Source organism: Neofelis nebulosa, chromosome 7, assembly GCF_028018385.1.
Source record: "Neofelis nebulosa isolate mNeoNeb1 chromosome 7, mNeoNeb1.pri, whole genome shotgun sequence".
In the NCBI taxonomy this organism is placed as follows: Eukaryota; Metazoa; Chordata; class Mammalia; order Carnivora; family Felidae; genus Neofelis; species Neofelis nebulosa.
In genome coordinates this window covers 51,305,280-51,321,699 of record NC_080788.1, presented here as the reverse complement: position 1 = coordinate 51,321,699, position 16,420 = coordinate 51,305,280, and the positions used below count along the sequence as shown (strand labels likewise).

Below are 16,420 nucleotides of genomic sequence, written 5' to 3'. Positions count from 1 at the left end.
GTAATTTCTTCTCAGATTAAAAACAAAAAGGAGGGGTTCTCTTGTTTCAACCTGTAATCCAATCCCTGATTCACAAATGCATGCTGAATCGATTCTGCATTCCTGGGTTTACTTTGGCAAATAACTCTTCAGCTGAGCCCAGTAGATCTTCCATCAGTGAGGCTTTTCTCTTACAGCTTAGTTCTATTTCATTGGAATAAAGCTTGCTTCCATGAAACTGCACCCAAATCACAGTCTATTTCCCCTTTTTCCCATCATCCCACTTACCACTGAGTCCTCTCTTCTGTTTCTTCTATAATGATATCAGACGAGTGTATTACATAAGGAGTATAACTATTGAGTTGTTGTACAAAACTATGAAGGCTTGGATAGTTTGCTTAAGGGCTCAAAGTGAGTTACAACTTGAAAAAAGACAAGCACCCAGACTTTTCCGTTTTCAGATTCTATAACAGGTGGCATTTGCCAGTATCTTTTACACAGGGAGGCTGCCACAAGGCGTAATACACAAGTTGGGGTGTTTATTCTGATCTTAATCCGGAAAAAAAAGAGTATTAAATTGGGAAACATAGTACTGATCACATTCCTTGGGATCATCACACAAATTACCATTCAAGATCAAAATTTTCCTATATGTAAAAGGAACATGATAATCACTAAGATTTCCTTCAACTCCCGAATTCTGTACCCCATTAATTGGTTTAAAAAGGTAGAGAGAATACAGATGGTTACAAAGTTGCACACATCTTACGTACCCATTTTCAGCAGCACTAACGACATAGGGCTGTTTAGAGAAGTCCCTCGCTTTTGCCAAACATGTTACAGAAGCCGAATGACCAAACAGAAGTTCTTTAGCTGAAATCTGAAAATGATCAGGGTAAGCTTTTAAACAGTTGTAAACTTCTTAAGAATATAAACATCATTTTATGTGGCTATTCATAATTCTGATTAGAAAATCCTGTTATATTATGTTTTTGCTCTACATACGTTTTAGGAAAACTGATTTATGCCACATGGAAATCCACAGAATAAAAAAAATCTATTTTTTAATGTTTATTTATTTTTGAGAGAGAGAGAGAGAGAGAGAGAGCACAATTGGGGTTGGCGCAGTGAGAGAGGGAGACACAGAATCCGAAGCAGGCTCCAGGCTCTGAGCTGTCAGCACAGAGACCCATCCGGGGCCTAAACCCATGAACTGTGAGATCATGACCTGAGCCTAAGCTGGCACTCAACCAACTGAGCCACCCAGGCACCCCTAAAAAAATACCCAGATACAGGAATTGTGTTGTACACATTTTTTGGTTTTTGTTTTCGGTTTTATATCCATCTTGACAACTAAACAATCACCAGACCTGTTTTACAACATCTAGGTTTTGAATACAAGTAAGTCAGTGTTGATGTTTATTATGCACAAATTGTGCCTCAAATGATAGCAGCATGTTAATGCGCAAATTTCAGAATACAGAAATGAGTTTACAAAATAATACAAAGAAAACATTACCCTTTTTGTAATCATTATAACCTTACTGTAACCTTATGTGGCTTCTTGCCTCAGAAATAAAAACTAATAAAAACTAATTTTTCCACATTAAAAGTCAGATTTTAACTAAGCTCTTATTTAAAAACACCGATTTTTAAACATGAGTTTAAAAATATGGCATTGAAGGCTAATTCTTCCATTATCTCATGTGTGAAAGATGTCCAGTGCTCTTTGTTTTTATAAAACAAGATTGTGAAAATCAAATTACAAAACAGAAAACATGCAAGATCCCTTCAAATGGAGAAGAGGTTGTCAGTAGGGACTAAAAATTTAATTTGAATGACTAGAAAATTTGTAATAAAACTTGTCCTATGGGTAATAATCTATTTCCAAATTAATTCATATTCATTATGCTTTTTCTGAACTATGTAAACATATCCATAGATGATAACCAAATCATATCAATGAGTACAAATTATTTCAAAACACAGTTGTTCTCTGCCTTCATCTTATTTCTATCATAATCAGCAATACTTCTCTAAAAGATGTTAGATTAAATTTCCAGTACTGCAAAGAAGTTTTGTGGTTGGTTAGAGCCATTTAAAACCCAAGTTCTTATTCCACCTTTTTCCTGGGAAATCCAGAAGGTCCCATCTCAGAAAATAACATACTGTCTTTCCCCATCATCACATTTGAGAACACATACCCCCAGGCATTTAACACCTTTCCATATATTACAGGCCAAATTAAGCAATGAATCAGGGCAAATCAAGGACATTCCCTCTCCTAGAGAAAATCCACTATGAATAAAACAGCATAAAGGAATTCCATTGCTTTGCATATGGAGTCCTCATTCTGCTACTAACTCCCACATGTAGTTGAATAAGCTCTGACTCTTCAGTACAATCTCTTCATTTTATCATATTCTGGAACTGCTGTGAGGAATAACAACAACAACAAAAATCCACCATCATACCTGCTCATTGTCATGATGAAATCCACTGCACCTTTACTTCCATTCATGGGCTCTACCTGTATGAAGCGTTGCCAACCCCGCCCAATGCCAAGAGCTTCCAATAGCACAAATGGGAACACACAACTTGCTGAGCATCCACCATATCCAGGCACTAGTGCAACTATGAACAGGGTCTCATCCCCCATTTCACAGATGAAGAAATCAAGGCTCAATGAATATGTCATTTGTTTGACATCAAAGTTGGTAAATATCAGAACTAGAACCTGATCGATCTCTCCATTCTCTCCCTATACACAATATTGCTACTCTTCAGTTTGTCATTGTTGTGTTTCCTTCTGAGTATTAAGTAGGAAGAAAAATAGAACACAGCAACACTCAGGGAATATATCTGGAAGGATGTTCAACTCACCTTTCTCTATGCTTAAAAGTGTTAAAAATACCAGAAAACACAAGTGAAGTAGTTCTTAGCATGAAACCTTGGAGAAGCTCCTCACTGGGAGACCCCATGAAGAGGTCTTTGGGAGTCGGACCCTGAGCTTGGGATGCATGTGTTGAGAAGCCCAGGACAGGGAGGTACTTATTCTCTAGCTTCCCGGTACCCTACAGTCCCACCACCCATGGACAGGGAAAAACTGAGATGTGTTTCTAATCCCCTAATAAATACTTGGATGCTCCAAGATGTCCAAAACTTAAATCACCTCCTTTCCCTTCCTGTTCCTATTCTCTAATCATCTCTATTCCTTATACAAATACAGGATACCATCACACCACCAGTCCCACCCACCACTCAAACCCCAAATCTATAAGGTAACCTTGACTGTTCCTGCACATTTACCCACACTCCAATCATTTGCTCAGTTCCTCCCATTCTTTCTTCTTAGTATCTTCCCAGTTTTCATCTCCTTTTCTTCCCCTCTGTCACTGACTTTGTTCATTCTCAAAAACTTTCTTGCCTAAATTAACGTAGAGGCTCCTACCATAGTCACTGTCCTTTATCTCTTCTCCCTCTGCCGTCAGTATGCCCTTGACATTAATACCAAATGATAGTCTAAATCACAAATATAATAATATAGTATTATGTCATCTTCTTGCATAAATCATCTCAAAATCCCTTAATTTTGCCACTGCTTTTAATTAGCACATGGTGTTCTTGCTAGTTAATTTTTTTAAATCTAAATTCCTTAGCCCTCAAGGTACTCAGAGTACCTTGTATTATCACATAAATGCACAGCATTAGCCAATATCCTTCCTTTACTGCACTGCAGCCCCTTTGATGGCCAGCACCAAGTCTTCTCATTCGTGTTTGAACCGAGGTACACAGCGTACTGCCTAACTTATATGTAGTCAATAAATGCATGTTGAATAAATGCTGAATAAATACAAGGAACGTATGTAAAAAGATACAAATGCTAGGATTCCAAATTTCTTAACCTTATTGCATCCTACCTATTATATAACACAACTACTCCAACCAGAAACCACTATACTGAAATATTAAAAACAGTAGCAAGACATTTGAAGCCATTTAGAAGTGTGAGTTTAAACTCTAAGAGATAATACATGTGGTGGGCCACTTTTTTCAAAGCTCAACTGTTGCAATAAGACCAGTTCCTTCTTTCTAGGATGTTCATAAACATTGAGCTGAGCTGCTCTGCTATGCAGTTCTTGGCAGTCCTGCATTGTAACTCTTCTGTGATGGGAGATGTTAATTAATTACACTATAAAATAGAATTACAATTAATTGTTAATTTAGGTTTTAAAGTGACAAACTTTAAAGGCTAAAAATAGTCTTTGATCTTTAAAAGGCTTCTTAATGAGGGCAGTATACTTTAAGTACATCATTAGTTTAAATGTTCAAATTGGGTCTAGAGGCTGCTAGCACTAAGCAAATATCTATTCCAATATGTTAAATGTTTATGACTTGGGACAGGGACAATTAATTGCCAATCAATGGGCCAAAACCTAGGTGAGGTCAGGTTCTGAGATAGGAAGACGACAATAGTAAAGTGGATTTAGAGCTTTTTGATGTGATCTTTAAAAATCACATGCAAGCAGAGACTAAAAGAATAGCAAGAAGGCCAAACTGACAGAAACACCCAGATAATTAAGATATTACTCATTTAGTTAATAGCGGTTTTCAAGGGTGCCCTTTGTTTAGATTAACGAGCCATAATTTTTAGAATTATACTTATATGTCTGTAGTTCAGTTACTTAAACATATAATTCAGGATGTAAAATGGTAACACTCAGCACAGCTTCAAGGGTGATAACACTTAGCTGGTAGCTAAGATTAGCAATATTCATAATAAAATTTTCAAATAGGATCTTGATCCATCATATAGTACTTCATTTTCTCCAAATTCAGAAGTAAAACCAATTTATTACTTCAGTAATCACCTACTTAACAATCATGCAAAACGTCCACTGTCATTGCAGGAAGAATCAAATTGTGTTTATATTGGGAGTGCTTTCTATTTCAATGTTAATCACTTTCACTAACCTTTAGTTCAGGTGAGAGATTCCAGAGACAGAGCTGACCTTCTTGACTTCCAGTCACAATGGTTTGCTGGTCATCAGTGATCATGATGGCAGTGATGCTGTGTGGAGGGGCCTTCTTCCCCCAGAGCGCCACTGCCTGCAGGGAGCACCTCATGCTGACAGAATCTTGAACAAACAGAGAAGGGAAGTAGACACAGTCATCATTCAAAAATTTGGGAAGACTGATCATGTCACAAAGTGGACTCACCATGATCTAAACTCTGGGATGTATTCTCCCAGAGATGGGGAAAAGGGTGCTTCCCTGTCAATTAGAGGAGAAGGCACTCATTAGGCATTGAAATTACCATGCTCAGTATTAATCCATCAAAGAGACATGACTTTTATCCCAATTTGTGACTTTATTTATTTATTTTTTTAAAGTAGGATCCATGCCCAGCAAGGAGCCCAGTGCAGGGCTCAAACTCACAACCCTGAAATTAAGACCTGAGAGCCAAGATCAAGCGTCAGCCTTCTAACCAGCTGAGCCACCCAGGTGCCCTTCAGTTAGTAACTATTAATGCAGACAAAGAGAAGGATAGGAATAATCTACCCACTCCACACACAGCTCTGACTACGGGTGATCCTGACTTGCTCCAAAGCCCAGCTAGGCCTCTTAAGAAGAATAGAGCTGGCTACACACTATAATACGAAGACAGCTTTGCATACTTTTTCCCCCAAAACGTCATCACTTCACCTAAGTAACAAATATCTGAACTTTGTAATTAAGAAGTAAATCTTTCCTATAAAAACAGTCTTTTCTAGTCTTCAAAGATTCATGCATGATTGTCCTGATTTCTGTCATATTCATGTTCTGTTTTTAGTTCACTTATTTTTGTATTTGATATCTTTCTCAATAAGAATTTTCATGAAATTACTACCTTCATGTACAAGTTACAAGGGTTAAGATGAATAAGCAACTATCAAAAAAAGCTTGCCTGTATATCCCCCAAAATGATCTCAAATATCACCTAGGGATATGTGCATTACTGTTTGTGCCACACTGAGTTAAATGTTTCCCCCAAATAGGCATTCTTTTCTGAAATAACAAATAATTTGGTGATTAATCATGCTATAAATCTTTAGAGTAGATTAGTATGTTTCCTCTTATGACTTCATAGTATCTAACTAGTCTTATTAAAAATGTCAAAGATAAGAGAGGGAAAAAGATGCCAAACTTACTTCCCACATTTGGCTTAAGAAAGTTAACAAAATGAAAAACCTTCTGTCCTGCAGGACTTCTGGTACTGAAGCATAAACAGGACAAGTGCCAATATAAGTTATTAAAATTTATGGTACATATTCTTTGTAATGTTTAATTACACATAGGCTCACACACATATAAACAGGGGTATGCACTACACTATGAACACAAATTCAATGTAGGCAGTGCTTAACCCATAAACTGGTTCCTTTCAAAAATTTACTTATAGTTCAGCTGTTTGGAATTCAATACCTACTTCCTGATGGTTCACTTTGTAGGTCCGTACACAAGTGGCCTGTACTATTCTTACCACAGGCCCCAGGCACCATGAAACTAAGACTTCTATGCGAAATATCTGGAACTTTGTAATTCAGACTACCAGAACCACACATATTAATCACATTACTAAGCTAACCAAAGAGTTCTGATTTCAATAACACTGTAATCTGAACTTGGACTTCTGCTTCAAACACAGAGAAAGAATGTTCTCTCTCTCTCTTTCTGTGTGTGTGTGTGTGTGTGTGTACATGTGTTTGTGTGTTTTAATTGTTGCTTAATAGTCATGCTTTTAAATAAGTCTAGGAAATTCCAGGCATTACAAGTCTAAGAGAAACCTGAAATGAGAGCTGAGTCTGTACATGGATCTGTTGGCTAGATGTTTAAGTGTTAATCCCCACTTAAGGGCAAGAAGCCCTTCCTTGCTCAATGAAATGGAATCTAAAATAACTCCAACACTACTCAGAAAGATAAGGAAGCTGATTTCCAAAACTCCCAAGAAAAACATGCCAAACCTGAACCACAAAACAGGTTTAATAAAAAATATCATGACATACATATAATGCCAGAATCCCCACGTGCAGAAACCCATGTAAAAAAGTGTCCTCAGGTCAAAGGTACCAGTGGGAAGCCTTTCAAAAACACTACACACTTATTAGACAATCTCAAAACTTAAAAAACATCAGGCCAAGTATTAAGAATGTAGAAGAACCGAACACATACACTGCTGTTAGAAATGTACAGTGGAAAATAGTTTGATAGTTTTTTTGTTTTACAAAGTGAAATGTGCTTACTACATGACCCAGTCAATTCATCCCTAGGTCTCACCCAAAAAGAAAAAAAAAAGCAAGTATTTATCAAAGACTTCAACCAAGTAGGATTCTATTTGTAATAGCTAAAAACTGGAAACAACTGAAATGTCCACCATGGGATGAATGGATAAACAAATTATGGGATAGCCACACAATAGAATACTATTCAGCAAAAAGAGGCATGAACTCTTAATCAGCACAACACAGATGAAACTGAAAATAATTATATTGAGTGAAAATAGTAGCTAAAAAGAATAAATATGGTATGACTCCATTTCTATAAAATTCTAGAAAATTCAAATTAATCCAGGACAACAGAAAGCAGGTCAGTGGTTGCCTATGGACAGGAGAAAGGGACCGGGATTAAAGAGTTTGCAAAGAAGAATGAAGAAACTTCTGAGGATGGTAGACATGCATTAGTTTGACTGTAGTGATTGTCTCATGAATGAACACATTATGTTAAAACATATACAATTGTACATTTTCAATACATATACGTAGACATATAAATATACTGCATGTCTGTTACACTTTAATAAAACTATTTTTTAAAAAAGAAAGCATTTTAAAAGATACTTCACAACCACACTCCCAATTAAAAATTACAAAACATTCAAGAAAATAATACACCATAAGTAAACAGAAAGATCAGTACACCAGGAACTAATACTAACAGAAAAGTATAAAACGTATTGCAAAAGAAGAACAAATGTATTAAGTTATTTTAAACTATTAAAGAGACAAAAGAAGAACTTTAAAACCCTAGGAAAAAAGACAGCCTACAAAAAAAATAAATAAACAGGTAGAATTTTAAAACAAACAGATACTACTTCTAGAAATAAAACATAATCATTGGACTATAACAAATGTCAAGAGAATAAATCAAAATAGACTCAAGAGAGAATCAATGGACTTAAAGATAATTCTCAAGAAATTACCCAGAGGGAAAAAAAGGCAAGGAGTAGTAAAGAAAGAGAACATTGAATGAAAGAAATCAGGGAGGTAAGATCAAACAGAGATATTAAGAGGTATAGATAACACAATGAAAACACCCAACATTTATCTAATATAAGCTCCAAAAAAAGGTAGAACCCTTTCTCTTCCTGGCTAGTTCACTCCTAAAACCACTGGACAGAGAAAACTTGAGTGGAGTGTCAGAGCTCATATAGGGTGAGGAGGGCATCTGAGAACACATGGAATTGGAGCCCAGGAAGGATAAGTAAGATGCCCAAACACGGGGCAGGTCTGTGTGAGATGCACAACCCAAGCAGAGTGAAGAGGGACAGTGTGTGCAAGGCTGTCTCATACTGGGTGTTGGGGCCTGAGCAAGAAGGAAAGAGTTGACACTGTGAGGATGATGAAGGAAGTGGCCCTGATATGGGGTTCAGAAACCTGGGTAAGGTGAGAAGGGTATTTGTACTGAAGGCAGATCCAGTGAGGAGTGCTAAAACCCAAGCAGGGTGATGTGGTTTTCATGCTTGGTAAGGAGGTACTGGCACAGGGGAGTCACAGGCTGGACAGGGTGATGTGAACTTCCATTTATAGGGATGTCCTGGCCTAGAGTGCAGGAGCCCAGGGAGGCTAAGGAAGGCAGGCATGCTGGGGGAGGTTCAACATGTCTTGGCTGTATGAGAAGGAGCACTACCAGAAAGTGTAACCAGACACAGGGAATACAGTGGCTGAGCAGAGTATTCACATCTGGGGTTAGCAGACTGATCCTCCAGGGGTGATGAAGCCATCTAGTGATCAGGAGGACATCGCACAGAAAGCAAGGCAGCAGCATTTACAGAAGATTGGTTACATTCAGAGTAATTGATCAAATAATGAATATGTTAATAAGATAACAGGAACCAGGTTTCTTATTACCAGAAAAGAGAGTTGGAAGTAGAAAAGGAAGAAAACTGGAACACTCTCTGTGATGTTGCAATGGAATCAGAGGTTTTGGTATGAAGACATGCACCACACGTACACACTTCCCATCTCTGTTCCCCAAGGGCCGAGGAGCAGCAACAACTCCCACAGCAACAACTCACTTAGCATCTTCTAAATACTATTCTTTTTTTTTCCTTTTTAAAGTTTATTTATTTATTTTGAGAGAGAGAGAGAGAGAGAGAATGCAAGAGTGGGGCAGTGGCAGAGAGAGAGAGAGGGTGGGAGAGACTCCCATTCAGGGTTTGAACTCAGGAAGAGTGAGATCATGACCTGACTGGAATTCAAGAGTCTGATGCTTAACCAACAGAGCCATCCAGGCACCCCCTCAATATGAATCTTTACTAAAAGGAGCTGGGTTTCTTGGGAAATTGGTTGATTCCAGGTGTGGAACAGGGAAAATCCAAAATGATACTGGCATATATTATTGTTGAGAGCAAGGAAGTGCTCAGAGAGTGACAGGATGTATCAAAGGGACACAGAAGCCAGGTTGAATGGACGCCCACCAGCCACGTTATGGACAATATGGACATCAAAGTGAATCATGCTAGGAACAGATTGAAACTCATGGAATAAAATGGGAAGCCATGCGTTCACACTGATAATTACTAATTACAAAGGGGAAAAAAAAGAGTAACTTTACAGAAGAGCCTAGCAAATGATGGAAGTAAGCATCCGTGATGTGGCATATCAGAGTCACATGCCACTGGATAGGATGCTGTGAGGCGAACTCGGCACTACTTCTGTGGTGTTCCTGCCAAAGATGTGTGACTTCAATCTAATGGTGACGAATACAAACCGAAGGGCTCTGTGAAATAACTGAACTGTAATTTTCAAAAAGGCCAAAGAAGGTCATGAAAGTCAAAAACTAAGAAACCGCTCCAACTAAAGACTCAAGAGACAGGACAACTAAATGCAAGACATGGGTCTTGCCTGGATCCTCTTACTACTGCAGACGTTACTAGGATAACAGGCAATACTTGAGTGGGGTCTAGGACTGAATAGTAGGAATAGATCAATGCTAATTTTCTAATTTTCTAATTTTGAAGGGTGATTATATAGGAGATTATATAGGAGAACATCTTTGTTCTAAGAAATACAAATTAATTCTTCAAAGATGGAGTAATAGATTGGCAAATTACTCTTAAATAGTTTTCACGAAAATAGTTCTGTGTACTATACTTACTGCTCACCCCAATTTTGAAATATTTTATAAGCATTTTTTTCAAATTTTTATTTATTTATTTCGAAAGAGAGAGAGACAGGGAGAGAGACAAAATCCTAAGTAGGCTCCAGGCTCTCAGCACAGAGCCCGATGCAGGACTCAAACTCATGAGCCCCGAGATCATGACCTGACCTGAAATCAAGAGTCAGATGCTTAACCGACTGAGCCACTCGGGTGCCCCATAAGTTTGAAATATTTTTAAGGCATATTATTAATGGGTCTGCCACTTTCCAGACTATTTCAAAGATACAAAACTTAGATTTAATAATCTAATGTGTTAAGGAGGATTAAACTGGAAATAAATGGACACCAAAGGACATCTTAGAGAAACCGTAAAGAAACGCTACATTAAAGGCAAAGCATGAAGGAAATAAAACAAAACAACCTAAAAAAGGAATATCAAGTATGCTCAAAGTAGATCTCTCCACAGCGACATTAAGGCCAAAAGCTACTGGAATATTACCTGTAAAATGCTGAGGGTGAATATCAACCTAGGTTTTTATACCTAGCTATCACTCAAAGTGAGGGCTATATAAAGACATTTTCCTAACAAACAAGGCCTGAGAGAATACAGCATTCACAGATAAATCGTGGGCCCAAATCGCCATGACTCCCAAGGGCTCCATGGTATTTCAACCCAAGGCAATTATTATGCATCATGGCACTGACTGGCTGAGTAAAACACGATAAGATGGCCAACACAGTTTAAGAAGGCAGAAAAGCAGAAAGTAATAGTTTTAACAACTTCGAAGACAGAGTTAAATAGTAAGTTTCACTTATCAGGAAAACTCACCTTGGGGGCATAAGTCATTCCTGTGAATACGAGGTAATATGATAGATGTGAAGATCACAAAGCTGGTAGTGAGAAGAACCGCTTGGGTGTGTTTTAACATTCTCCTCCTAAGAAACACTACTCCTAACTTTGTATTGGTCTTTTCAGCGTAGCTTCTAGTATTACAACAAAAATCACCATCTGGAAGTCATGTGCACTTTAGCCTCACTCTTCCCGTAGCTAACATGTGCTTCTCAGAACTAAGAAGTGGTAGAAAAGGGCATGCTCAGGGTCACACTGTTCCAAAGGAAGCCAGGAATTTTTTGTCTATAGGCATTGTGCACTTGGCTCTTGTCTAAGGACTCTCCTGTCACCTTTTCAAGCTCACTTAGGAAACTGGAGTCAAGGAAATTTGTCTAGACTACCAAGAAGAAACTATAGCAGACATAAATTTGGGAAACATTTGCCAGGGAATTAGTACATTGTAATTATTAACTAACATTATGCTGAAGATAAATAATTCCTGAGGGGAGTTATTTATAGCCCCTTTACTCTGGAAAATCAGCTTCTCTTGCTTGAATCATTGCAACATTGTCTACCCAATAACCAGCTACTTTGTATTATTCCGGTTTCCTATTTCCCCTAAAATTATCTGCTGTGCAATGATGTCTCCCTAATGAAATGAAACACTACTGCAAGGTTTGTGTAGTGCCTAGCCCACAATGGGTACTTGAAAAATATTACTTTAAATTTGAACAATATTATTGTATTATATGATTTTGATGCTTCTTCCTTCTATTCTTTGTGAAGATGGGAATCATTCCTTAATCCTTATTATATTCTCTACAGTGCCTGAGGCACAGTATTTTGAACATGAGAAAACAATGAGGTCTTGGTTGAATAAATTATCTTCTGTATTATTTTTCAGCTCTATGTTCCAAAAGGAGGGAGCTAATTAAGATTATAGACTTTAAGTCAGGTTAAACTTAAATGTGAGTCATTAAATCACCCTGGCTCTTGTTTTCTCGTCTCTAACCTGGAAATGATAATGATGCCTAAACCAGGGTTATTGTCAAGGTGAAATGAGATCATGTTTATAATGTGAAAGACATAGTGGTATTCAACAAATTACTATACTTTTTTTTTTTTTTTTAGCTCCATACTTCTGGATCATAGCAACAGTTACCCATGTATCAAACTTTTCCACCATTACACTTTTGCTTTATTCTTAATTCAAATTAAATTCGTTTCAAATTCACTAGATTTTAAATCCTCCCAGGGCAGTGACTTCTGTCTGTTTTATCTATTGTTGTATTCTCCAGTCTCAGAAAAGGGCTTAGGACCGGCAGGAACTCTGTAACTACTTACTGAATGAATAAACGAATGAATGGAAATGTACACTATACTCTGAAGACTCATGTCTAGGAAAGCATCCACCCATGCAAATGTTTACAAATGTTTAATACACAACAAAATACAGGGCACTTGGAATTTAGAAAATCAAGTAAGTCTAGGATTCCATAGATTAAAACGCTTAAAAGTCATAGTATTCATAACATCCAAGTTAGAAAACAAAAAGCACCAAGGCTGAAGCCACAGGAAATCAGATCTCAACCAGAATTCATCCTGGACAATCTGGATTGCTAAAGAGAGTGAAAACATACCTGGAATTCAGAGACCTCATTCCAGGGCTTCTATAACCCTTACTAAATTATTTTCAGATTATAAAGTTGATACATAATAAATGAGGACACTAACACCTGTGTTCCCTACTTTTCTGTATTCTTATTAGGTATACATTCAATGATATAAATAAAAGCACATGGGTATAAATATACAAATTATGTTATCATTATTTTATAAACTTCCTTAAATTTAGAATTTATGGCAAGAAGTGGTTTTAGGGATCATTAATCTAATCCCTCTCTAATCTCTCTTATAAGGAAGTTAATAATGAAAAATGTGGTCTACATAACTCTTAAGGTCACTTCTAACCATGAGATTCTTAGAGACTAAGCAAATTGTACAGTGAGAGTTGGTAACTGATTAAAAGGTTGCATATCTCAGAAGTCACTTTTTTTCCCAAACTATCTTTTTCTCTTTTTTTGAAAAAAATTTTAAAAATTAACTCCAGAAACTTAGCACCTTATTGTCAACAAGAAAGAGAGCAAATCCACAACTTGAGACCCTGTATACAGAAATTTCCCAGAAATCGGTAATCAAAAATAATCCTCAAAGGAAAAAACAGTCTATTGTAGATCTCTACAGGAAACTACGTGGTATGATATGTTATGCCCCTGACAGAAGTATAATGTCCCCTTTCAAATAATTACGTGTCTAGACGAGTATTAAAAGCCTTGGAAAGGGCTTCCAAACCTCTATCACAGCCCTCAGTTTAAACCATTGTATTCCAAATGTGAGTGCCTGAATATTTCAGAATGTCTTAATCATGACTACAAGTAGATTATTACGGGTCCTTTAATGACTTTTAAATCTGGCCTATTTAAAGGCAATTGACAATAAACACTTCCAATGGAGAAAAAAAAAAGTGAACTTTATAAATGAAACACTCCCATGGACAGGGATAAAGTTACAGACTCTAATACAAAGGGCAAATAAATGTCCTTCCTTTGGATCTAGTCACAGTACCAAGTACAATATTTTATAGTGTGATATTGTATCTTGCAACTTATGTAAGCAATATGATCAATATTTTATCATATAATCAGTAAAGTGTTAAAATAATCACATAAACACACACACACACACACACACACACACACACATGCACACATGCAGGTCTACTCTTAAGTGACTTTCAAATAATTTCTAGACAAATTTTTTTTTAATATATGAAATTTATTGTCAAATTGGTTTCCATACAACACCCAGTGCTCATCCCAAAAGATGCCCTCTTCAATACCCATCACCCACCCTCCCCTTTCTCCCATCCCCCATCAGCCCTCATTTTGTTCTCATTTTTTAAGAGTCTCTTATGCTTTGGCTCTCTCCCACTCTAGCCTGTCTCTTTTTTTTTTCCTTCCCCTAGTTTTAAATTCTTTGGGGGAAAAAACCCATGTAAATGAATCACTCACTAGTTATATAGTTATATATATATATTCCAATATATATATTGCAATATATATTGCAATATATGTGTGTGTGTGTGTGTGTGTGTATATATATATATATATATATATATATATATATACATACACATATATATATAGTGGCTTCAATAGTATGTAACAAGTGCTCTGGAAACATCCAGGTGCTATGAGAACACAGAGCCTATGTTGTTATCTATAAAAAGTAGGTGATGTTTCATCAACTTTTCCTTCCTTTGGATTTTTGTACCTTTCTTCAATAACATATAGTCCCTCAAAACCCTTTTCATTCATATATATACATATACATACATACATTCATATACATACATATATATACCTATATACATAAATATATAGGTATATATATTTATTATTTATTATTTTGTCATTTCCAAATAGTATAATAAAAATAATTTTGAGGAAAAAAGATTATTATAGATCTAGTAATTTTCAAAGTGTGTAGTATAAAGCTGGTTTTAATACAGTTTAAATATATACAAAGACAAATTCAATTTATATGTAACTGAAAAAAAGAGCATAATATTAAATTTAAACATGTTATTTAAATATATGATATTTAATAGATTAAACATTAGGTATATGTCAAACAAGACCAAAACTACCTTTCTGATATGTTTAGATTTCCTACCTTTTATGGTTAACAAAGTCAATCTGTTCATTTATATAATTTCAACATTTTGTTGCCAAATAAGAGAGAAGATTTCAGACTGTTACTTACAAATAGTTTGTAGTCATTCAAAACACATGAAGTTTGTGAATATATTTACTCACTAGAAAAAACCATACTCAGTGAAATCATAATTTTCTCCTTTTAATATTTGTTAATTTTCATATTTAATATCAATTAATATTGATATAATATTAATTTTTAAAGTACTATTGACAGCTTGATATTCCACATAAGAATACTTATCAGATGAATGCACCAACAGACTAAAGGAACACTTTGTAGTGAATATGCAGAATTGTTACTGTTTTCATTCTCATTGACACAGGATTTCAACAGTAGAGTTCTCTGTGCTTGTTTTCTGTAACCATGTAGAAATTAAATAAATCAGAGCTTCCCAGCTGTATGCCATGACACATACTAGGTTGTGAAAAGCTGATAGGGGGTAAGAGAAATTGAAACCCTCCACGCAGTATGTACAAAGATAATTGTTTTCTGTGTTCATGCTTTGGCATGAAAAAAGGTGAGAAACAGTGAATTAAGTAAAATTTGTCAAGAAGCATAAATGATTTAAAGCTATAGAAGGTCCAAACCATTACAGAGGTTGGAAAACCATACTCACAATTAAGAAATAAGCCTCCTGGTGATGCAGCCATGCTGAAGCCACTAACTATTGCACAAACTCACATGATAGCACCTGGGAACTCCCAAGTTGTTTCATTTTCAAGGGAAAATGTCTTTAAGTAATGTATTTTTAGATAAAAATAGCAAAGGGCTACCTCCTCCAACAATGTGAGCTTCCTGATCACCTCCCAAACTTATAGGGCTCTTAAATCACCAGGGGGAAAACATCTGCAGAACTGTAAATTACAGCTCGCAAAGGATGGATATGTATTTTCATTGTTTGATCACTAGTCCCTTGCACACTCCCTGCCACATACAAAACACTCAGTAAATACTCCTTAAATGACTATATTTCACCTTGAATATGAGGCAGGATTTCAGTAGAAACTAGAAGAAACTTTACAAACGTGGAGTTCAACTCCTATTCTGCTGATGAGAAAGTAGAGGAAAGGTGATGTGACTTTCTCAGAACCAGTGAATCTTATTATTCTGGTAGAACTTATCTTTAGGGGGAAATAATCACCCCGGTGTCCCTCTCTGTGTGCCACACAAATGGATGGAAATAATAGTTTCTGAGTATACACTCATCATTAGGTTTATTTAGCACACCACTATCTCCATTAATTGGGTTTAAAATAGATTATTGTGAAGAAAAGAGGCAAGAAAATATAATAAAGTCACATAACTCTTGGTCTTTTTCCCCCCTTAATAGCTAGCAAATATTCTTTGAGCCTCAGTTTTCCCATCTACAAAATGAAGAAAATAGTTACCTTGGAGAATTGATGTGAAGAT

At 36.4% G+C, this 16,420-nt stretch overlaps 1 protein-coding gene across 3 annotated transcripts in view; it reads right to left on the bottom strand.

Moving 5' to 3' along the window:
- Nucleotides 1-16,420, bottom strand: part of WDR72 (WD repeat domain 72) — a 237,012-nt gene that overhangs the window by 205,697 nt on the left and 14,895 nt on the right. For all 3 annotated transcript variants that reach the window (XM_058737687.1, XM_058737688.1, XM_058737686.1), the window contains exons 2-3: nucleotides 4,954-5,117; nucleotides 753-859 (exon numbers count right to left, since the gene is read on the bottom strand). In XM_058737687.1, the coding sequence (XP_058593670.1) occupies nucleotides 753-859; nucleotides 4,954-5,106 (260 nt within the window). In that variant the 5' untranslated portion in view covers nucleotides 5,107-5,117. The remainder of the gene's footprint in view (nucleotides 1-752; nucleotides 860-4,953; nucleotides 5,118-16,420) is intronic.